This window comes from Scleropages formosus, chromosome 22 (assembly GCF_900964775.1).
Source record: "Scleropages formosus chromosome 22, fSclFor1.1, whole genome shotgun sequence".
NCBI lineage: Eukaryota > Metazoa > Chordata > Actinopteri > Osteoglossiformes > Osteoglossidae > Scleropages > Scleropages formosus.
In genome coordinates, this window is record NC_041827.1 from 7,405,919 (window position 1) to 7,431,435 (window position 25,517).

A 25,517-nucleotide genomic window follows, 5' to 3' on the forward strand; every position below is an offset into this window, starting at 1 on the left:
CGGAGAGCGGAGAGCAATGAATGAGCAGGAGCAGCGCAGTGCGGTCATTCACTCACTGTCCAGGATGAAAAGCCGGCGTGAACGAAACTTGGGGAAAAAAAATCAATGCGATCCAGAGCGGTTATTTCACACTAGCACCTAATCAGAACAATAAATGAGTCTTTAATCGGCGCATTTCGCTCTGCTCTTTAAAAGCACGAACATATTCATTATAAGTGATTTGCTCGCCCTTTCAGTTTCACCGGCAGGGAACGCAATTTCGAGTGACGGTTGGCTTTGAACCGCGGGAGGAAATGCACTCACTCAAACATGCAAATTCTACAGTAATTAAGGCAGCTTCGAACCCACAACCCAGGGGGGGTTACGGGCCCCCCAGCATTCCTATTCACTCTTAGTTACTGTGTCCATCAGCGACTGCTTTTACTGAAAGAAAGAAAGAAAGAAGTCGTGATTTACAGAACACTTCGTTTGTAATTCCATGCCAAATTATTTGTGCTTAAAATACGAGCGTTCTGGTGGGGCAGAACCAAAAAAAAAAAAAAAACTGAAATGACAGTGAAAAAAATAGTACAGGAGAATGTAATTACACTAGTAGTATTTAAATTTATCTGAGTCACAGTTAATCTACCTACAATTCTTTACCCTTTCAGGCAGGTGGGTAATTTTTACTGGACAAATTTAGGGTAGGTACCTTTACGGGTACTACAGCTAGAAACTAAAGGGGGAATCGGAATGTGACTTTTGGGTCCAAGGGCTCCTACGCTAACACCTGTCCCATATAATATAACATTAACATTGTGAGATTAGTGGGCAAAAAGCTAACAAAGCTCCATTATACAACATTGCATTCATGCACGTGAATTGCCTCTATATCATCCTAGTTTTATAATGCAGTATTGTGGCGCGCAACGCCGTGGGTTTGGATGGGGCGAAGAAGGACGCCGAGACAGAATAAATAAACGATTTATTCCGGCACAAGGGAGATGATGCTCTCGGTCCGAGGACCCTGTCTCCTCCAGGATCTGTTCTTACAGCCAGCCTGCCTAGCGCCCCTAGGTTGTCCCCCCCCCCCAACATACTGGCGGACACAGTCAACCCACCATTTCCCCCCGAAGTGCCCCCAGCAGTTACCAGCATTATTTACAGATTTCCCATAATGCAACTATTTACATTAAATCAGTAACGCGGGTCATTACAGTATGAAGGGGCAATGGGTGAAAACAGCAGCATGGGGTTCTAGGGGAAAAGCTGAAACTTGGGCGAGGAAAATCCTGGCCATAGCCCAGCTCAGATGTCATAGTTATCAGGGGAAAAACTACAGCCTTCACATGTAGGCTAAGCCTCATCTTTTCCCCAGGTATCATTTCTGAGGCAAAGCGAACCCTTTGGAGCCTGACCTTTGACCCACAGTATCCCAGTTCCAGCCCACACTCAAGAGGCCCAACAATATTCTAACTTTGGACCATTTTACACACCCAGATCATATCTCAAGCATAATTGAGAGTTAAATCTCTTTGGTGAACCTAACAGTCACCTTTACTTCAGTGGTGACCCTAGCACAGCTCCACAGTCCTCACCCTCATGCTTTCTATGAACCCCACTTTGATCTTTTACATTTTACTTTTTTAAAAAAAAAAAAAAAAAAAAAAAAAAAAAGAGCAAAAGCCCCTTTGGAAGTCCAACTGCTACCGCAACACCCCTCTCCTTTGGCAGCCTCAGTTACAGTCCTGATCCAATGAGCCCTTAGCTCATTTCCCTAGAGAAAGAGTTCTACCCAATTCACAGCACAAACCCAACTTCCTCAAGAATAAAAAACACACAAATGCATTGAAAAGTTTAAAGATAAATTTATTACATTTTTCTTTTGTATTTTACTCCTTTGCAATGACACAACACAGTCAGCAATCAGATATCAGGTGTAATTACTTTGTGTTCTAGCAAACTCAGGACAGGAAGAGTCCATTTTTACTGTTGAGCTAGAATTCCATATAACGTTACTTTTGTTTGAATCCCTGCCAGTCCAGCACCAAGTATCATCCATCCCACTGAGAAAAGCAAACACAGACAGAAGCTACAGTAGTGCAAGTGATAAACATGTAAGACACACAGAAATAAGACATTCCTAAGACATTCCTTTTTTCTCCTCCCTTTTTTTTTTTTTTTTTTTTTTAAACAGCAACAGCTTTGGTATTGAAGGGATTTGAGCAAAGTTCTCCAATCGCATAGTTCGACAGAAAGGAGATAGTCCTTCAGTTGAGAATGGTACTCCAGTGAGAATCAGTTTCTTCTATGCTCATTCCCTGGTAACTCACATACCCTTGACCAATTTATCCTTTCAAGCAGAAATACACACAGTAAGACAAAGAAATGCCATTATTCAGAAACAAAGATCTGCAAAAGCAGTTTCTCTTTTAGGAACCATTGCTTAACTGATAGCTTAAGTTTGCATGATGTTTGTTTCCAGGTAGCAGTATCTCTTAACAGCTCGACAATTTAAATCACTTTCACGCACATTAGATTAAACATCATTAACGAAAACAAAACAGCCTAATGTGATCACATTTCACTGCTGCAGATTCCTGAATTTTTGTCATTCTGATTAGACACTGGGTGAGGTCATTCTATACAGCCACAAAAGCAAGGCGTGAATATACCATTCAAGATTTATTTTGGGAATAAACTACATTCCTAAATTAAAATACTAGGGTGTGTGTACATACTGAATATTAAGTCTGAAGAAAAAAATTTGAAAGAAAAGTACTCATGACGAGCACCACTCTTACTGGGTTGTGCTTGTTTTCATATTTCTACCTACATAGCCTTCAAATTCATAAATTCTGCATTCTAAAGATGTACCGTCATAGTTAAAGGGTTACTCTCTCAGCACCCAACATATACCTTTTTCTAACTAAAGATCTGGTATCAAATTTAGGGATATTGAGATTTAAAAAACAAAAAACAAACCTTATACACAATTATGTGGTGTCATCATTAAGTTCTAAGACTCTCCATCTCCACTGCATGACATTACTGTGCCGCTGGTTTGCAATCACAGCAGTGCCACATGGCAGTCAGTATTACAGCTTAACTGTGTAGAAGTCCAGTCTAATTAATACTGCCTAATTCCATTACCTGTCTTAGAAGATTGACCAGCTGTTAAACCAAAAAAAAAAAAAAAAAAAAAAAAAAATTTCAATCCAAGAAATTAAAAGGTGTTAAACTTCACTTCTCAGCTCCACGTTCCAACATGTCAGAGACGGTCTGCAGTAACTGGTGAGCTGAGATTCAAGGACACATTTTTCAAGTTTCATACTGCTCAATTAAAAACAACAGCGAGGTCAGTGTAGGAGTGGTCAGTCATCGATGTAACAGTTTAGATTTCTACACTTCTAATTTCTGCACAAAACCAAAGGCTGATTTGGTTATAAATGAGACTAATAGGTAGATACAGAAATAGAAAAGAATAGTTGGGCTTATACGTTACAAGGAAAACAAAAGCCAGGCTAACCAACACTGATAAAGGAAATATAATATGATATACTGCAGGTTCTGTAATCAATACCTGCATGAGGTCAAAACCAGTAGTTAAGGTGTTCCAGTTAACAAAGACTGTTCTTCCTCCATAATCCTTATCTCTTCTAAATCTCCATTTCATGAGGGGGAAGGCACAAAGATATTTTGGCTTAAGGTTCTCTTATATCCTGGGAGGAAATGCCCAAACAGCAACAGGGACCTTGTTAAAACTGGGTTAAGGACCCTATAGAGATGTAGATGAGAGTATTCACACACCTCAGTCATGCTTGAGATCAAACACAGTTAAGTTTCACACATACATACCAAAGCACCACAAGCTTGCACTTTCCCATGTAGCACTACCAAGCTTGAACTGACATCGTTTTGATAAACAAAGTGGCAACACTGAGGGAAAATATAATCCAGAGAGACTTTTCTAAAGCCAAATCAATATCACATGCTTTATTTTTAACATGTTTTTTTCCCCCCTAACATCAGTCAATAGTCATCTATTTCTATACATATCTGCCTTGTTAAACCCCCACCTGCCAATCATAAGGAAAACCCCAAATGGTATTTCTGCAAATTTCATGAAGCTCACTAGCATTTTCAATGTACACTTCTAAAATGACTGTACATATCACATAATTAATATTCAATACATTAGTGCATTTAATTTGATAAGACCACTACCTGTTCTTCATATAACAGATGTAGAAAAAAATAGCCCCACTGTCTCAGTATATTTACTTACTGCACTTCAACCTAGTCAATGCACTGAATGTGCTGTTAGCAAGTTTTAAATCATACCAATGTAGATACTACTTCACACACACAATTTTGTGTAACAATACCGAGCTACCTGCACTGGAAAAGCAAAGTACATTTGGATTAAAACAAAGTTTAGAAAACAAATTTCAAACTACAAAACTTTTCCAAAACTAAGGAAAATTGTTTAAATGGTGACAGATTTTAGATCAATAATTAGGTCTAATGGATTTACAACAAACGAAGAAAATGGTTCTCATACCATTTAATGTCATCAGCCAGACAAGACCCATATTGATCAGCCATGGAAATGCAAACAAAAACAGAAGTCACCTGATAGTACACTTCATATGGGGGTTAAAAAAAAAAAAAAAAAAAATGGCACTGAACAAGTGATCATTCTTTAGAACTTGCACCCAGTAAGCAATCTTAAATCCGCTTGTCAGCACATCTTTTGGCTAGCTTGCCTTTGGTCTTGGTACCACATAACCTGCTCGAGCACATCAATTTAGACAGGTTATAAATAGTAAATATCTAGAGAAGATCATTAAAAAATAACCCCTATCTTGTCTGCAAAATCCTCCAGTGCTTATGTAAAGGCAGATGAGTATAGGGACACAATATTCAAAAGCACTGAATATGTTCCGATACAGTGACTCAATCATGAATACACTTCATTTTAAAACATTTCTTCAGTAATACAACATAGTAACTGCAAGACATATACGCGATACTTAGACATATAAACACATCTGTTGCTCACAAAGTTCATTCAGGCATAAATCTGGGATATCCACACTGACAGCTTATGCCTTGATTACTAGAGTGAAGGGAAAAAACTTACATTCCTCAGAATATTACTCACTCACTACATTTGCCTGAATATGAACATCTTTAGCAAATGTTTCTGGGTAATCAATATGAAATGACACCGGTCCAAAATGTCAAAATTCTACAAAAAAATGGCAGTAACAAAGCAAAATGTTCTGCAGACTGCAGTTGCCAACTTAACAGGTAAAGGGGAGGAAGAAGAAATGGGGTCTCATTTATGATACCAAATTCACTGAAAGGCAGTTCATAAGACAGTGCCCAAGCTGGGAAACAAATGTCTTAAACCAAAAATGTCATTAGAGGGGATCCTGCAGAAATATTCAGGAGATTACATGCACCTTTATGCATGTTGTATTCTACATGACACTTCACTACCACAGAAAGGAGGTGGGGGACCTGGAAAATGAACTGATTTCATATTTGAGCAACTCCACTTACACAGTGTTCACATTTTGAATGAAACTTTAGTCACATACAATTTCTTAAGGAGTGCAGCTACAGAAAATGCATGGGTATATTGAACTCTTGTTTCACTAAAATACTAAGAGGTTTAAAGTTACTGGTATGTTAATAGAAGTATCTAGGCTTTAAGTGCAACCTGCTTTGTGAACTACATGGTAAGTGCATTTCATCATATAATGCTTCCTAACTATCTTTCAGAACTTAACTCAGGCTGAAAAATAGAGTAGTGAATCACATTCTTTAACAGGTTAAAAATGGTCTCAATTTAAAGCATTAATCTAAAACACTGAAAACCAATGTGGCCTTTTTTGACAGTGGTTCTTGTACCAATTACAAACAGCATGTTCTTGAAAAACTCAAACTTCCCAGCTTTGCCACCACCACGAATTTTTCTTTTTTTTTTTTTTAAAAACACTTCTCAGAGAGCAGCACTTTGCCATGCCTAGTCGTTCCACTTATGCCCTTCAAATTAATGCATCCAAAGCACAACTCACAGGTTGCAAAACAAATTCCAGAGCTTTCACACTATCCTCTCCAATAAATCTTAGGTGGAAGAGTCAAGTTTTGGATTTTGATTTACAGGTCTAATTTTAAACAGTTTTAAGCATTTTATTAACCTTTATCCTTCCTTGAGCATACTTTCATAACAAGCACTTACTGCCAAGCATCTAATTGCAGTAAATGAACTAAATGCTACTTGTTCTTACAGGATAAGTTTCTTGATACAGCAATTCAAAAATGTGATTTGATAGTTAAAAAAAGCTGCACCTGGATACATTGTTGGATGGGGGAGTAGGTCAACAAGTACTCTGGTCCCAAAAGTCTTCATTGCATGGTGAAGGTTAGGTGGGTGCAAACACTCAACCCAAACCTTATAAACAAATACTTTTCTACAATTTGAGCACTACTTCCTTATTCTCCCCCACCCCCCCAAGTCCCAAAGCAAAGCCATAATATTGTAAACAGAACCTCTTGATTATCAATAAATCAGTTGAATACATTCAAAATCAGAAAAGGGAGGCCTCAGAGTTACACTGAAGGGAGATCAGAACACAGGAAGGAGGGAGATTGTACTAGGCTGGGTCAGGTCACCTAAGTGGACCAAGTTGTTCTCAATTACCAATATAATGTCACTCCTCCTGTATGTTAACAACTGAATAGTGATATATACACACTTTAAAAGGCGAGTTTTCCTTAAGTATGTTTAATCATGAGGCTGACAAGTCTTTCATTGATCAAACTTCCAATATCCAGATATGCTTCTGGAGACATGAAAGGCTGCTTCCAATGTAAACCAAAAAACAGATCATTCATTTTCTTAGTCCTGAAAAAATATGCAAATTTCACTTGTAATTATTTGCAACTACATGGATTTGAATGTAATGAGCAACTTCCAGCCTCTCACAGATACAACTAAAAACATCAGTATTAGTACAGACTACAAGCCTACTCCATTCTCTAAACTAAATTATATTACCAGTTCAGTTATTCCCTGCCATTACAACCTTTTTTTTGGGGGGGGCATTTAATCATGTAAAATGTCACCTCTCGTTGAGATTAATTATAACTAATGTTCATATGGAGATTTCATTCTTGCTGCTTATCAGACTAAGAACTTTCATTCAAAAGGTGAAATACCTTTTTCCCTGCCTGATGAAACTTGTCCACCCCATAGGTTTAAAAAAACAAAATAAAAAAAAAGAAATGATTAACAATTCTTGTAAAATAAAATGAGATCAGTTGCTTTCCTAAGTTCACATCTGATCTTCTGCTCGTTTTCCCAGGATGCCTGTTTTCCAGTTATTCTTGCAGTCATTTCCAAATAATGGTGTTTGATAGCACTCTAGGAAGAAAGGGATGCTCTCATTTTAGGATGTGGTTTTTAAATCCAGTAATATATATCTCTCGTGTGTGTGTGTATTATATAAATACACACATATACATATATACAGCTATATACATATATGTACACATATAACTTTGTGTGCATTTAAAGTATTATATTTTAGAGTTTTACTTTGGTGATCTTGGGGGTATGTTCTGTTCTTTGCCACTACGTCTGGGGCCCCCTTGAGGGGAGCTACGGCGGGCTAAAGGGGGACGTCTCTGATCTCGCAGTTTCAACCCCACAGTGCCCGTTCTGGGGGGTCCACTGTTGCGGTACGACCCAAAGGAGTCGCGGGGTGGTCTGCTCTCACTGGGCTTTGCATCTCCAGATCTCTCTGAGGTTCTCTCTGGCCTGTTGCAAGGGGTGTTGACACTTGGTTCCTCAGCCTTGTTAACCCGGAGCTCTCGCAAAGGTTGTGCAGCTGCAGTGCTAGGCACAGGTGCAGTTGAGGGGGGAGGCGGGTCCTTGGGTGGCCGCTGGCATACCTCTGCATAGCTCAGCTTACGGGGTTCCTAGTGAGCGTGGAAATAGAGATATTACAAAGTTGTACTGATGGATAAAGAAACAAGTCTACCAAGGTGACAAGTTAAAATTGAATAATTTTCAGGGACTAGAGGATATGGAAAAAAAAGGCACAAAAATAATATACAATGCTTAAATTATCCCTTGTGTTCCTGAGTAAGTGGGTACAACTTAAAGGTAGAAATGGTTTTGTAGTTCCAAAATGCAGTTAGTAAAAGTTTATATATATGTCCCACAACGTATTTGCTTGTTACGGTCATTAAAATCCTCCAGTAAAGAAAGTACAATTAAAATGGTTTAATACTAAAAATAACAACTTCAATTCTAGCTATTGACAGATTCATCTCAAATGTGCAATCTCTCAAATTCTTGCCACTTAAATTTACTTTCATCTCCATTGTGACAGTAACAGTATGCCTATTCTTATTGGCACTACAAAAAGCCATAATCAAGACTGAAGCTGTAAACACTTTATATGCAGATTTAAGGTGGTCTACACTCCTTTTTTGTTCGGGTGTGTTTTGTCCCCCTACTCTGTTGTCATTTATCAGTTTGGCAGGTAAACAAGTTTGCTACATTAAAACATTTTAGGAAATGAGTAAGGGAAAACAATTTCAAAATGACATCAGAAGGCAACATCTGCTCCTTATCTCAATCTGACTAAGTTGAGCAGAAAGTATATTGTCAAAAATATGCAGCAGCTACGAAATATCTTACTGGAGCAGGGTTACTTCTTGGGCTTGGGGTCAAGGTTGAGGAAGTAGATCCACTAGGCTGGTTGCGTGGAGGTTTGGAGGTAGTAACTGGATGTGTTGGGGGAACCAGGAGTTCTGCTGAAGTGGGAGATGATGCTGAGGATGGCTCTTTTTGGACACTGGGCTCAGTCTTGTCAGCTTTGATATCCTGATGGTTACGACTGCATTTAGCAAGAGGGAGACATAAGAGTTAAATACATTAATCACATTGTCACGCCAGTGTCATTTGTGAAGGCTAAGCCTATCCTCAGACAAATCTGCACTACTGGCAAGTTCAGTTTAGGATCAAACCTTCAAATGGAAAGCCACGGACTACAGAGCTATTTCCCCCCTTCCCCAACTGAGAACTGGACTGGGAATACAGGGTTGGGAGATAAGTGTTGGGAACTTTATAAAGTATAACAGAAGACATCACTGGTCTGGCTTAACAAAGCTGGTATTCACCTTGAGGTCTTATGCTCAAAAGTAACTGGTCCAGTTTTGCAGATGCACTGGGGTGGACTTGGAATACTTTGCAGTTCCTCAGGGGCATTAGTGGTACTGGAATCCTTGTTTATATCCATCTGCCGATACACAAACCATTTAAAACAACATTTAAGTCTGAAGATTTCCATAATTAATACCGAAACAGATTGGAAATTGAAGAATATTACCACTCACCTTCTCCCGACTCAAGCCACGTACTACATCCGACATGCGGTTTTCTAGCATTGGCTCACCCTGGGTACTGACCACACACCCCGGCAGTGGTGGAAAATTGGAGGTGGCCAAGTCAAACTTGGGGGGTGATACCTTGACCTCACCCAAAGCGGGCAGTCTCTGCAGACACAGATTTTGCAGAGGTAAACGGTTCAATTCATCATTGCCATCACTATAATATGTCAAAAAACTTCTGAAAGACAGGAAGATGAATGGAGGTCTATTAACTTACTGTGGTTCGGTCTTCATCTCTCCTCCTGCGTACACCTCGGAATGTGCCTCTCCTGGCAAAAGAGAGCAACCATAAAACTCAAACTCAGTGGATCAGTACAAATGCTTCACCACACTCCAAACTTCTTCGCTTCAAACCCTTGGATTGCATTCTTGCTACTAACTGGGTCAAGAGGAGAGTCATAACATTAGGTAGGGTGAAGTGTGGATAAGCAAAGGACAGTGTGAACATGAGTTGAGTATTACCAAAAAAAAGGTGGTGGGGGGACCCGGTGTCACTTCTCACACCTAGTAATCTCTTTTAATCACTTTACATGTGCTATTCTCAGTGTCACTGCATGCATTCTGTACTATAAAGTATAAGACTTAGCGGTAACTAAATACTGCAGGAGAGATGTAAAACCAACTCAAGAGTCTAGTATGAAACTTGCATTTGTGAACTTTGCTTTTATTAAGTAACTTAAGGGAATGAGTTCTCTCTCTCTCTCTCTCTCTCTCTCACACACACACACACACACAGAAGCTGCTTGCCCCAAGCAGGGTTGCAGCAAGCCGGAGCCTAACCCAGCAACACGGGGCACAAAGCTGGAGGGGGAAGGGACACACACCCAGGACAGGACGCCAGTCTGTCACAAGGCACCCCAAGCAGGACTCAAACCGCAGACCCACCAAAAGAGCAGGCACAGGCTAAACCTGCTACACCACCACACCCCCAAAATGAGTTCAGTGTTTTGATAACTGTATAATTACATGGAAGTGCCCAACTAATCCCACTTGACTGGATCATGTGAGAAGACAGATTATTCATTTTTTTTAATCTGCAAAGTTAAACTTTAACAAATGTTTGCAATTAAGTTTTCATGTAAACAAGAACTGAAGTTTGTAGCTGAAGGAACACATGCGGTTTTTACCTGCCCCGACCCGCTAAACTGCTGTCCCCACCGGGCTCCACACCGGACACACTGGCATCTTTCAGGTTGAGAGACTGGCTAAATTCAGAAGGGGCCAGTGCAGCACTGCTAGCATGTGCAGGCTGAGGGCTGTGAGAACCTGACAGCCCGTCAACAATGGGCATAGAGGAGACTGAGGGTGGGGTTCCCTCACTGGTGCGTGGGTGTGGCTTCACATGATTCCTGTAGAATAGGGATTGGGGAGGGGGTGTGAATAAGTACTGTCTTTTGAAACAGACCTATGCATTCATTCAGCCTGCTGTTTTCTTTCCCTTCTAAGAGCTTCTTTGCTCTTCTGGTAAAATGACAATCAGTGAAATAGATGAGGGCGGGGGGACAGCTAGAACTCAAGACAGAAAGTATCTTCAATATCATTCAAATTAAGTTCAAGGCATACATGCTTGACATTTTAGACTAATCTCAAGAAAGCTCCATGCTGGTAGCATGCTAGAAGCGTACAAAAATTAACATTTTCACGATTTGCACAATACACACATGCAGATAGTTGAACCATGCTGTAAAAGACAAATGTAAGAAACAAAATGGTAAATGATCATCTATGCTACTATAGAGGGAATAATATGATTGGTTAAGATCCTCTGAATGTTAAATGTTGTAGAAATCCAGATTTCAGGACTCGGAAACAATTGAATAAAACTGACAGCATGCAACTTGTCAAATTCTGGTACACTATTGAACAATATTTCTGGGATGTTGCTCTGCAGCCCTCTTTCTCTAGAATATGTGGTCACATTTTCAGTTTAGTTCTGTTCATTCTTGTCAAAGACCTACAAAACAGTCATTTAACGGTTTATAATACATTTTAAAGCTCTCAGGTCAAATGGACTATACTGAAAATAAGATTAAAAACATTGAAATTGTTTACATGTTTATAAAGTAGTAATTGTGATACAAACTAATGCAAGGCCAGAGTGACTTCCAAGATCATCCTTTGCACAGGAAGTCTTCCACTAGGGTGCAACTTTAGATTATCCACAACTGAGTAATAAATCATCCTTTTACTGTGGTTGTCCATCTCTTAAAGTTGCATAGAGAATCTGTCCAATTATCTTTAAATGTTTGTATACTTCTTTACATAGAATAATCCTCTGGGTAGCAAATAAATATGTATAATTTCTGTGAACAGTATTCCCTTAAGTGGCAGCTCTGCCACCAGACTAAGCAAAACTGTTTGGAAGAGATGTCCCACTACACACGGGTCACAAAGTACAAGTGATCAAAACATGAGAACAGCTGTGCATTCTCACTATAAAATTAGAAACATCCAAGCATGAACACATGAAATCCCAGTACAGTAGCAGCAGATTTGTGAGGATGACAATGAAGGATTAAAAACTGTTAGAGGATGTGGTACACTGATACAGCTGATGGAGTGATGCACATGGTACCTGAAGGCATTTATTACATTCTTTCTCGAGTACAGTGGAACACTGGAATAGCAAGAGAATAAAGCAGGAGGAGCAGATAAGGGTTTAAAATAGCCATTTATACCATATCACAATCAAATTGCAAACCTAAGGATACAGAAGTCCAAATCAAAAGTTTATGAAGCAAAACAAATATCAGTGACACGGCAAAATATTTCACAACGCAAAGGCAAATGCAAAGAGCGGACATATACTGTACAATTGTTCAAATTGTACATTTCTATGGTAATTTATAGGAGGCTGGTTCCCATGTGCTTAACAAATACAAAAGCTTGCAATCTCAAAGTAGTTAAATTGTACAGAACTGAGCTGACACTCACCGGGTTCTGTGGAAAGGTCTGCCAATGTTAAGAGAGCTCGAACCAGTTTTGTAACTGCTGTGAGAGCCGAAGCCATTGACAAAGCTACTATTTGGAAAAGGTGCCTAGAGTTAAAAACCAATATCATTAGAATCAAACCAACAAGTTAGAAAAAATGTTGCAACAAAAATTTTAATAGTGTTTACTAGCAAATACTTCTATTTCAATGTCAAAAAGATCACAGGTGAAATTCTAACCAAAAAAAACCTCACAATAAAGACCAAAACACAATATAGAAGAAAGGAGAAATAATGTAGATGTAGTGGCCACGGTGAATCATACTGCAGTCTTCACATTGTTCCTGCATATGCAAACCCTTGTGCTGGCTTGGAATTTTTCAAACATCAGAATAAAAATTTCAAAGGTACAGTGTGGACCTCATATGTATCAGACTTTCACATTAAAAATTGCAAAATTAGTGCACTTTAAAATCCCTTAAGTTTTACATAAATGACAAACATTTTCAGCTTTGCAGAGCTCACAAAAGCCTGCACAAAAATTACTAAATAAAGCTGGGCTAATAAATTAAAACGTAAAACATTCTTCAGACCTGCAGAATAAAGAATGCCTTTCTAATTTTAGTTTAACATATACCAACCCAAAAATAGTAGTGGCTCACCAAGGGGGTTTCGAAGTACGGCGTGGGTGATGGGGCCCATGTAGGAGGGACAATGCCATACAGAGGATAGTGCTGCTGTGGACTGTAGACCTGATGCATGAAGAGTGGGGAGCTATATTGAGACTGTGACTGGGACTGATGTGAGTACATGTTGGAGTCCAGGCTGCGGTAACCATTCTTCGCAAAAAACGTGTTAATAGCCTTTATTCGTGCCTGTATTAAAATGGGAGGGAAAATGTTGAGAAAGATGCATTAAAGTTAAAACAATTTATGTTTGGCAAAATATTACCAAAACTTAAAACAAATTTCCCATGAATTTTAAGTTCAAAAAGTGAATATAAATTCAAAAACTTCAATACTGGTATGAGTGTCATGATGGACAATGTTAATCAGTTCCCTTTTTAAAACAACCAAGTCCCCTCAGATCTCATAATCTCACAGTCATCAGGGTAGGACTCACTGTGCTGAAGGAACAAGATAAAGTAAAAGAGCAGAGGTAGCATGAGGAGGATTAAATAAAGAAAAGGTAGGGCAGGATGAGAACAGAAGTAGATGAATATCAAAGAGGTAAAGAGAGAAAGTCCCTTAGCAGCAGCAGCCTATAACCTTCCAAGCGCGATACTGATCATCACTGGGGAGTCTTAACCTGGATGCCTGACTACCATTACATGTGCATCTACATTGGTACAAAACAGCCAAACAATCAAAACAGTTGTGGCCAAAAGCAGGTTCCACAATTTGTTTAACTGAATGTTATTTTATCCCTTGCCTCAAATTAGTTGATGAAAAACTAGCATATGATGGCTGAACAACTTATTTATCAGAGCGCAGTGCAGAGTCTCAAGGTCAGGCCCGAGTTCCACGTCTGTACTGACTGTCACATGTTCTGACATAGACCCAGCAAACTCTCCATGCACTTTCCTCTGTCTAAAATGCACCAGGACTCACCATGATGGGCTTTCCCTGAAATGTTTTTACTTCTTCCCTTAAATATCTGTATGCCTATGGGGTGAGAGAAAAATCAAATTAGACAACTTCACCTAAATTTTCTACTAAATGAAATGTTCAAAGTGAGATGTACAGCACCTGCTCATGCAGAATGCATAAAGAACATCAGCATTTACCATACAGCAAGCACCTGTAATGCTCACCTGTTGAGCATCAGTATCTGACTGGAATGTAATGTACCAGTTATTGTTGTGTGCAAATTCCACACTTATCACCTTGGGACAGTCACCATTTTTGAACAGAGCCTCCACTTCCTGGGGAAAAAAAAAAAAAAACAGGAGAAGTGCTAAGAACAAACAATGGCCCCAAGCACTGGGTATTTTGTTACCATTTGAAAATACAAATATCAGTTGCTGGCATAATGAGCGTTGTAGGAACACACTGTGCAGTGGGTGTGTCATGCATTCTTCAGAGCGGAGCACACCACGTGACTCACCTCTACAGGTGTCGTTTCAGGCACCTCCCTCAAAATGATGATGCAGCGTTTATGGTTTGGCCGCACTTTCTCTCCCTTTTCATCCACCTGTACCATGGGAGATGCTGCATGTACAAAAGGGAAGGCAAAAAGACATATGCCATGTAATATACAAACAATATTTTTAAATAATCTGTGCCCTAAGCAACAAATGGCGTGTCGAATGAATACTGTGCATATTTTTATATATACACATCACACACCCCAACACCACTAAGGGACAAAAACCTTTGAGACACCAAGTGTGTCTGTTGCAAAAGACCTATTACAAGTGGCTATGCCACTGTACAGAATAAAGTACTCATTATGGAATTTGATAGTGTAACAAGGACAAAATGCTGCTGTAAAAATGCTTGTTGCATGAAAAACTATATATTTTCATAAGCTCTTATAGTGTTTTCTTCATTTTACAAGACCTTTATTATATAAGGGTTAAATTGATATGGAAATATGATGCAAAAAAAATATTACCACATAACCCAAATATATTCCTGTATGATAAAAATCTTATTCCAAGTTTTAAGAAACTACAATTTACAACAGACTACCTACATTATTAGCCACAGTATAAACCACAGAAAGGCTAGCTCCAAGGAAAGTACATTTGAAATACAGATGCCATGCGTGTTATGATACTTCAGCCATACCTCTGAGTACATCCAAGATGAGGTCCATGTCTGTGGTGAGGATCTTGATACCCTCCATACTGGCGACCGTCCAAATAGGGACAAACTGGTCACTGTCCATCTGGGACATCAGATATAAGTCCTTTGACAGGTTCTCTCTGTAGAACAGAAGTGAAAATAATTAACTTTTGTCTCAAAAATTGATCAGTTAAAGAATTAATGCAGCACTCAAACCCCAATTTTCAATTTACCTGGAAAAGCAGAACTCCAGCTGTTTCTTGAGGGATTCACGCAGGTTCTCCTCAGAGAGGGGCTGTTCCTCAGAGAGCTCACCTTCTGAAAACCAAGGTCACATATTGTAAACGGAGAGGAATGGAATAAACTGTAGCTGATTCGTACCTGCAGTCTACTTACCAGCAAGAGCTGTCACAGGCTCATACAGAGGAAAGCTCAGGTCGGGAGAATCCACGCCATTCACAACACCTACAGTAGATGCTGGAGGGCTGCCTTCTGCAAGGTTTGGAAGCCCTACGCCATAAGGCTTCCCTCCAGTAGGTTCAGGCTCAGAAAAACCTAAAGCAGGTAGACAAAAGAAAGGTGAAGACAGGCTAGCAAGTGATACACTAGATGAATGAATTGAATGTGGCAAAGAAGGAAACTTGAACTGAAAAAGTATGCCTAAGGTGCTTCCCTTCATAAAGTATTTGATATGTAGCCCAGGGCAAGTGCGAAAGCCAAATCTGGCTCTTGCCAAAGCACTCCACAGTCAGATTTGAACCTCTTATCTGAAGCCACAGCACAAACATATATAACAACTATGTACACCCACTTTAAAAAAAAAAAAAAAAAAATCAGCAGACATGCAAGAAATTTGCATATTCGCAATTCAATTTAATTTAAAGAAAAAGGATGGCATCCAAAAACAGCCTGTCTCTTACCATCAGTAGTGGTCACCTGAGGCCAATGGGACCCTTCGATTTCCCCCACGGAACCTTCCTTGGAAGTTAATGGGATTTCCTGCCATACCTTGGCATTGGGGTTGAGGCCTGCTCCCTTTGCAGTGACCTGAGGATATACAATTAAAAAGTTAATGGTGTGCGAAGAGACAACTACCTTAAGATTTTTAATTCTCCCCAACACTTGCTGCCCCATTTACAGTCATTCTAGAGGCTACATGGGTATGTCTATTTGCAAGAATTTGACTTTAAAAGATGTTTCACACCCTAACTTTGACTTACAGAGGATTTATTTGTCTTTACGAGGAATGATCTTGGATTTGTATGCTTTTGGACAGCTGAGCATTTACCTTTACTATTTGTATGTTGCTTTAGAGAAAACATTACCATGTAGTATTTGGCTGAAACCTTTATCCAAGGTGACTTTCAATACTAGATACAGTACAGTAAGCTTTCTACAATCATTCACCCATTAACATAGCAGAACAATGCTGCATGGGAACGGTACAGGGCAGTAAGAGCCACCAGTTCATCTGTAACAGGACTTTGGATTGAGGAAACCCACAAGAACAGAAGATGGGAGAATTACATTTTTTTCTGTTCACATCCTATAAGGTTTATGTGGTGAGAGGGTTAAACACGGTTTTTGGCTTCATGCACAATGAAAGCGCACATCCATATGATATAGATTAATGAAGAGAAACTTAGCATTAGTTATAATGCAACAAGACAAAGTAATTGAGCCCATTTTAGTTGGATCTGGTGATCTTTTATTGTAAAAGGCTGCCATTTGGGGCTCAGAACCCAACCATTTACCAATTAAGCTAATGGTAATGACATCTTTAAGAGTTTGTATTAGAGGATTTTTCCAAGAATGCAAAAATTACATTTGTAAAGGAAAGGAAAGCACTACATTTAAATAAATAAATTTAAAAAAAAGTTAAGGCCATACATTTAGTGACAGTGCAGTTGTTAGGTACAATATAAAATCTACAGTCCATTTGGCCACAGAAAGATTTTTGTTCTAGAAAAGACTGAGAAACGCCCAAAGAAAAACCACTTCAGAAAAGATTTACCGCCCCTGTGAGAGCAGATACAAGGAGCTCTTATTTTGCATGTGAGAATTTTCATTAACACTTGTATACAGCACTTGTGTTTGAACTGAAATTCCTTTGACTCCTGCCAGCTGCAGCCCTGCTGTGTAATACACATTTACATGTCAGTTGAACACCTTTACAAGAACACCATACTTTTGGTGCATTTAGTCATAATTGCCACTTTTTTTCCAAAGCAGCTTAGAATAAAAAATTTACCTATTTATTTAGGCAGCTGGGTAAATTAAACTGGAGCAAGCTGAAGTAGGAACGTTGCTCAAGTAGAGCTAGTGGGATTCAAACCTACAGGGTTTCTGGGTCCAAAGCAGCAGCTCTAACCACAATATTTATTTATTTATTTTTAAACCTGAAACGTCTTCACGCGTGAAGCTGAATTCACCAATATTACTAACTGCGTGGAGCTAAACCAGTAAAACAGTGTAAATATTTGGAGGCCTGTTGAAGGCAAGATTATCCAACACACGAGTCACTGAACCTCAGGTCGTCTTGCAATGCCAGACTCAGTCAGAGGCGTCAGAAAAACAAGTCATACCGCCATGAAACACTCGGTCCTCGGCAAATGTTTACGAGACGTCATGGTGGACCATGTTTTCACCACAACATGATGGAGTAGAAAGCACTCGACGCTACTGCAGAAAATTAAAAAAGGCGCAAATGAATTCCTTCCTTCTTTAAAAACGTGACCATACAACTAGTACGAGTCGAGTGCGGCCTTCTGCCAAGAAGAGACGACTCACTGCAAGCCAAGTTGGCTTGAGTGAGTTAAACTTAAGTGACACGAGTCTCACTTAATACAGTCTGAGTTTTAACTTAACAGTCAAGGAACGCGGCTGCCAGAAGAAGCGGGCGGGCGGCGAACGAGCCGAGCTTCTAGTCTGGTTAACTCAGTGCTGAAGCACAAGGCAGGGCCACAACTGCAGTCACAATAGAATAGCGTGACACTTCGACGGTAAATTCGAAGACTCGAGCTGGGTGAAAGTCGACATGATTCACCGACCTCCAATTCGGAGTGCAAACGTACATTTTGTTACTGACAAAAAAAAAAAAAAAACCCTCACAAAAATTGACAAAAACATCATGCTTTCACCAGAAAACTGGCATCTTAGTCGTAAGAACAACCCGACTGACACACACGCGACGTTACCTCTGAAAACAACACCATTTTTGCCTCACACACACAGTCACTGCCGGCTTCTAATTCCACTTGTGGACTGTTTTCGGCACGAGCAGCTCAATTGAATCTCCAACTCCGCCGATTCCGTTGCTTAACGCGGAAAAACTATTTTTTTTTTTTTTTGTAAAAAGTCTGATCTCAGCCGGTAAAATGCTACACGCGCTAGTCCGGAGCAAAAGCCCACGCGCTCTTTCTTACAACGACCGCCTCTTTTCCTCGGTCACACTGCAAGAAACAGTGGCTTTACTGCTACAGCGCAACCTATCAAGCCCCAGAGGCCACTCCTACCCAGGCTTGGGCGGAAAATTCGTCCAATAAGCAGCTCCCGCTCCACCTAAGCCACACCCCTGCAACAATCACAGCCGCGCTGAAGACGGCGACGAGGCCCGAGCACGTGGGCCCAGTACGGCTCTTTAGAGTTGTCTAAGTACGACCGTGTTTGAGCGGACTGAGAAATTGTACGTTTTCTAAATTATGGAGCTAGTGGTGTTTCTAGCATGTTACTGTTTTGAAACCACTAATTCATGTGTGACAGGTAAAACGAGCGCAACATAGTTTTCACAAAAACCGAGCCAACTTTCCAGACACTTCGATTCGAATTTGACTGCTACAATAAGCACAAGGTCACATTGTATCAACACGACCGCAGTTCTACACCTTCGGACGCATATGATATGGCATGCCACACTGTCACTGAACGTCCTTTCACAAGTTTTCTTGACCCCCCCCCCCCGCAACACTACATGATACTGCTGAAACTAAAAAAAATTAACAAAGTAAATTAATGCCACAATTGTGAATGCCTCATTTTTTATTTGCACACCAAGGCAGCGCACTGTCATGATCATACTGTACTGTTTACTGCTAGATACTTTAATTTATGCTTTTTTTCTTGCAAGTCCTAACGTGATTATACAAAAGTTCATTATTCGTATTAAAATGTACTTTTTTGCTTTCATTTGACACAACACCCATTCCTAAGCACATGCAAGCCATTTTGCCACAAACTACATAAAAGAATTTTTGGAAAAAAAAAACCCTAACTCATTCATAGTGTACCTGTACTAAAGTAAATGTGTACATCATGAATACAAAATATTGTTTTTTTTTTTTTTTTTAACCCCCCAATCTGTCTAAAAAAAACTGACAAAGATCTGGGTTTACAGAACACGCTGGTCTCTTTCCCTTACTGTAGCATAATGTCAAAATAATTATTTTGAATGTTATCCTGTCAAGAAGCTGTACTGATACCAACAATCTCAAAGTTAACTAATCTTAAATTTAGGTAAACATATTATGATCAGACTTTAACCATGAATGTCCAGGAAAACAAAAGATATATCGGATCAAGCCTGAACTCGAACTGGAAGCCCAAATTACTCTGAGGTTATCATTCTTGGATACATCATGTGAAAAGGACAGCGTAAAACAGCAATGCTTGTAAGTTTTAAAAGAAAAGAGAATGACCAGCAATCAGATAGATTGACTCAATCATCCTGGCAATGGACACACTGCTTTCAACCATAACGACACACATAGACAACAGAACATTCTGGAGTCACTTTGTGTAGTTATCAAAAGCTGATGGCACTTCATGCTACTGCATTAGGTCTTTAGAAGAATAAAGGGACAGACAGTTAAGTAGCTACTTTAGCAACACACATACATAGAAATCCTGCAAAAACAAACCACAATGTGAAAATCTAATTACAAGTTAACAACAATGCCCTCCATTTCATACAAAAAAATGAAAGCTTAGATGAGTATGAGCTTGGGAGTTGCCTAACAAAATTTGGATGGCCTTGAGTTTTATGTATTTGAATACATATCTACCCACCAGTGCATGTAAGATTCAAAGTCTTCAGGTCAAAAGAGTACTATAATCCAACAGTTGCATTGAAACTGGAACACATCTTAAAAAAAGAAAGCTTTAAAACACAGAAATTTAGCAATAATGAAAAGTATACAAGTAAGGCACAAATTAAATATCTAGACCTTCAAAAGGTTACATTTTAAAGAACACTAAACACTGTACATTGTTTAAAGCATTTTTCCCTAGCTCACACAAACTTGACAAAAAGCTCAATGGCCTTTGTAAATAAATGTTACTGAGCTAAATAGCACATGTTCAAAGACAAGCTGATCTGTTTGAATAAGTGTACAGAAAAGACACAGACAAAATGATAAGTTTAAGTGACCACATTACACCTGAATAGGATTTACTTGTTTCTGGTGTTCCTCTGATATTATCCAGTGTCTTATATAAAGCAACAATACTTTACTAAAATGTACTAGCTCCATTTCAGAAAGCACAATATACATCTGAAAAGTTTAAATGGGAAAATCACTAGGTAGCGTGATGCAGCACCCTTGTGATTTATTCATCTGCATCCTAACATTTTCCAAGTTTCAGAATTAAGATACAGGTAGCAACACAGACTGTAGACCTTCACACACACACACACACACACACACACACACACACACACACACACACACACACACACTTTCTGAACCGCCTGTCCCATGTAGACCTTCACATTTTGTGCAAAAAGATTAAAAATATGAAAAGTGATTAGTAGGAAGGGGAATTTTTCAAATCACCCAAGGACTTAAACTTATCTACAAGTCTAAACATATTTATTTCCGATTGGATCAAGTAGCCACAGTAATACTAACAGGAGGTATGTAATGAGTTTCCATTCAGTGGTCCCATTAAAATGGGACTGAAAAGGACCTGCTTTAAGTGAATCATACACAGGTGATTTAATCTTCTACACACAACCGCCCAGCGTAAAAACAGGGCCACACAAGGAATCAATTCCTGCCATCAAAGACTTTCTAAATTAATCTATTATTATTGCCTGAAGCATTAAGACTTGTACCTGTATTACACGTCATTTAGCGTGGGACCTGCAACAGAGTAAATGTATCATTTAGTAAGGCTGTGAAGTAGATCATTCGTAAAGAGCGCTTAGCTGTGTGTTCCGATACACAAGTCTACGACGTGCCACAGCACCAGTTAGTTGCGAGGAGAGCGAAGGTACACGCATTGGTTCGCGTCTCCTTGGGTGTACAACACAGCTGGAATTCTCTCTCGTTGCCCACAGCCACAAAAAGCTGAGTGGAATGGGGGGGGAAAGTTGTTCTCGTCCTGGAGCGCTATGTGACGGGATGAAGCCTGCCTACTAGAGAGAGGGTTAGCGAACATTACCCACGCTGAAGGTTGGCTGACAACTGGACTGGACTGGATGGAGAGAGAGAGAGAGAGAGAGAGAGAGAGAGAGAAACTGGGACAAACAAAACTTTATTTGAACATAAAGAGACCATAAACAACGCAAGTGACAAGCTGTGTGTACAGAATACAGTGTGGGCTATAAATAACACCAGGGACCTTAGATTAAACACAACATGGTTCCAGCAGCTCCGCTCTTTAACAAACTGACACTTAAATGAGTCACGCGCAGAAGTCAACACACCTGCGTCGGAAGCAAAAACATACACGACGTGTCATTTCACAAAAAAAAAAAAAAAAAGTAGTCATTAGTTCGAGACTGAAGGTTTTAAGGCAAAAATGTAGTTTAATAAAGGGTGTGTAGGTCCACCAGAGTGAGGGCTACACACACACACACACACAGACACACGGGGCTCAGATCGACTCGTCTCGAGGCAGTCGCGAGACGGGCCTCGGGACACAGCGCAGGTGCAACGACAGTCACAGCGCGCGCACGGAGGGTGTAACACGTCCGTCCGAAGTTTCTGTCGTTAGCAGCTACGGTTTACGCAAAGGAAATTATGATTCCCAACTTGTAAAGCAGCAGCCGGAGGTAAATGATCCAGCAGGAGTCTAAAATTTAAACCAAACATTTCATAACGTCCACCAGGCTCCTGCGCCTGAGCAGTTACACTTCACGATCCAAGTCCAAGGTGAAATTATTTAGGTGTTTTTCTGTCCGTGCGCGCGAGCGGCCAAGCTGACACTGACAGACAGAATTCATCGAACGAAGTACGGCCGCCCGACGTCGGTAGCGCAGAGCAGCGACCGCAGCCAGGGAGCCCCGCTGTGTCCGCCGCCGCTCGAGGCTGCCCTTCGGTAAGGCACAGCTCCTCCGTCCTCGGACACTGCTGGCCCTCCGAGGGCACGTCGTCATAGTTCCAAAATACCGAAAAAGCGTTTCAAATTGCACTAGAGTGCCTGGTCCGCCATGTGAACGCAGTCGCACAACACAGTCAGCTGACATCCATATGCTTCGTCACTTTAGCTGCTAGTTTACCCGCGGACGAGAACCTATCTGATCTTTACCAAATCATTATCACGCATCTGCCAAACTACGGCAGGAACCCCTTCGCATATGTTTCAAGTACCCGTAAAAGTCGTGCGGGATGGGCGAAGACTCGACCCATCGTGGACTCATTCAAAGCAGGCCTGACTCACCATGCTGCCTGGGTCTTTGCCGGTCTCGGCTGCTTCTCCTCCCTGTCCTCCCGTGTCCGATCCCAACTGGGCCTCCGCCTGCTTCTGCAGCCTCCCGTCCTGCTCCGAACTCATCGGCCGCTCCTGGCTCACCGTTCTCCTGCCGCTCTCTCCCGTTTCCCCGCTGGCCCGCACCTCTCCTCCCCCCCGGCTTCGTCTCGCCTCGCCTCGCCTCACGCCACGGGCTAAATCCGTCACTGTCTCTATAGCACAATTAGTGTAAACGCTGCTGCCCAGATTCAGATAGATCAGATGACTAGTAAGAAGTGAATTTATCTACCAAGCGAAAGCTTCAAGTGTTGCGCCGACAGGTTTATCTATCTTTCTTGATATTTGCTTATTCCCTTTCTATAAAGCGCAGTCATGGCCGGGCAACGAAGCGGACACAAGGGACACGCACCATTAGCAAGCACCGCCGACAGTCACTAATTCACAGTCCGCCACCGTCCCGGCAGACACCGCGGCCGCACACTCCTCCCCGCGACCCGGTCGCTTCCCTTTCCTAGAAACGCACGGTGCAGATTCACAACGCCGCATAGCAACAGTCGAGCCGCTCTTCCCCTCAGCAACGGCGCATGGCAAACGCAGCTGTCACGCGCCGCAAAGTCTCCCGCGTTAACGCGCGACTGTCACTGCGAACTCCGTCCTAACGGATGCGCTGCAGCTCCGCTTTTGGCGTGTTTTGAAATTACGCGTTTACAGTGTTCGGAACACATTTGTGCGCGTGTCACGGGCGATAAAGAGAAAGGGTTACATACGAACAATGCGGCGTCCAACCTTGGAAAATTAGCCGATTAGCCTAGGATAAATAATTAATTCAATTGAACGACTTGGCCATATATATATATATATATATATATATATATATATTCGTACTATTTGAAATTCCAGGCCCAGGCAGGGGAGACACGGAATTATGGAAGCTCACGCAGAAAGAATTGCACCGTTAATTATTATAGCGAAATACGGTGTATGTTCACATTTCTGACTGCAAAGCCGTTCTAAAAAGCATTTTGTATCTGGGAATTTGGGAAAGGCAGCAGGTGGCGTCGTGATTACGGTTTCTGTACAACTGCTGTTGTACTCTGCTTCCCAGGAATTTATAGTTACAATACCCAGGTTGTTGTATAAATGTGTAAATCATTCATTGTACAGTTAATTATCTAACATTGTATATTTGACAGGGAGATCAGATAAAGGTTGGTAACAGTAATTTTTTGTAACATGATGATCAGTATTTTGCACAGCTAGTGAAATCTTAAGACCTTTGGAATGAAACTCGTACAAAGATAGTGTAGCAATTGTTAACTAGATTCATACAGAATAACTGCATCTTCTAGTTCTTACTTGCTGTTAATTATGTGCTCAAAGTTTGTTCTAAATGACAACTGCTAGGGTTTCAGCATACAGTTTACAGTGAACAAAGAAAACATGTATTCCAGTTAATGACAGAATGAAAAATTTTTAAAAGTAATTGTCTTATGTATGGGGGTGCGGTGGCTCAGTGGGTTGGACCACGGTCCTGCTCTCCGGTGGGTCTGGGGTTCGAGTCCTGCTTGGGGTGCCTTGCGACGGACTGGCGTCCCGTCCTGGGTGTATCCCCTCCCCCTCTAGCCTTACGCCCTGTGTTACCGGGTTGGCTCCGGTTCCCCGTGACCCCGTAAGGGACAAGCAGTTCTGAAAAAAATGTGTGTGTCTTATGTACTTGTCCTTTATGTTTTTAACAAAGTGGGAAAGAATGAAAAGGCATTTTTTGCCAACCATCATCTTGTTGATGCTTCTTTAAGTTTAACATAGCTAGCTCCATTAGTGTTGCAGTAAAAAAAAAAACACATGCACTTTGTCTGAACCGCTTGTCCCATATGGGGACATGAGGAGCTGGAGCCTAACCCGGCAGCACAGGGCGAAGGGCTGGAGGGGACACATCCAGGATGGGACGCCAGTCCATCGCAAGGCACCCCAAGCGGGACTCGAACCCCAGACCCACCAGAGAGCAGGACCCGGTCCAACCCACTGCGCCCCCCACAATAAAGAAAAAAAAATTACAGGTTAATTCAAATTCCATCCACAAAACGCAACTGTTTAATGGAAATCAGTGGTGAAGTTAACTGAAACTGTGAAGTTTATTTAAATGGTCTCGCTCAGAATGATACCTTCAGAAGCACGATTAGGAGGAATGTCTTGTTGGAGCTGAACTCAGGTGAACTGTTACTGGACTTTTGCGCAATCAAATGAAGAGCAGTGGTGTCCGCATGTTTTGCGGCATGAAAGACATAGGAAGGGAGCTTGTGAACTTCTATTTTTTTGTACCTTAAACATATGAGAGCAGAATTATCAAAATTTCTGTGTCCAGAGTGTACCTTGTCTCACGTCCTTTGTTTGTGGGGGAAACTTTGGACCACAGTGACCCTGGACTGCACAAATGGTTATGAATTATTCATTAACCATAATATGTGAAGAATGGGTGTCAGTCAATTTTGTGCCCCCTACATAAAACAAATATGCAGCGTTCTGATTTTCAAACTAAATTAATCAAGCTGTTTATTCAACTCGCCAAGATTTATAACGGATTTCCAGAGTTTACGTAACAAGAGATCAGAAACTGAGTCCAGATTTCAAAGACTGAATTAATTGTTTAATTACA

The 25,517-nt window shown here is 40.8% G+C and overlaps 1 protein-coding gene across 3 annotated transcripts; it reads right to left on the minus strand.

Annotated features, from left to right (window-relative positions):
- Nucleotides 1-1,862: 1,862 nt before the first annotated feature.
- On the minus strand, nt 1,863-23,393 carry larp4ab (La ribonucleoprotein 4Ab). Of its 3 annotated transcripts, none has more exons than XM_029247739.1 (17): nt 22,835-23,393; nt 16,093-16,219; nt 15,569-15,727; nt 15,406-15,490; nt 15,176-15,312; nt 14,490-14,593; nt 14,197-14,307; nt 13,994-14,047; nt 13,046-13,258; nt 12,388-12,491; nt 12,029-12,070; nt 10,581-10,802; nt 9,671-9,722; nt 9,400-9,558; nt 9,184-9,302; nt 8,702-8,900; nt 1,863-7,974 (listed from the first exon to the last, which is right to left on the minus strand). In XM_029247739.1, exons 1-17 carry the CDS (start codon nt 22,946-22,948, stop codon nt 7,588-7,590), a joined length of 2,388 nt encoding a protein of 795 aa, XP_029103572.1. In that variant the 5' UTR covers nt 22,949-23,393; the 3' UTR covers nt 1,863-7,587. The 3 variants fall into 3 exon arrangements, with proteins under 3 accessions (XP_029103572.1, XP_018581292.2, XP_018581291.2); XM_018725776.2 differs by lacking the exon at nt 22,835-23,393 and adding an exon at nt 18,370-18,866; XM_018725775.2 differs by lacking the exon at nt 12,029-12,070.
- Nucleotides 23,394-25,517: the final 2,124 nt, after the last annotated feature.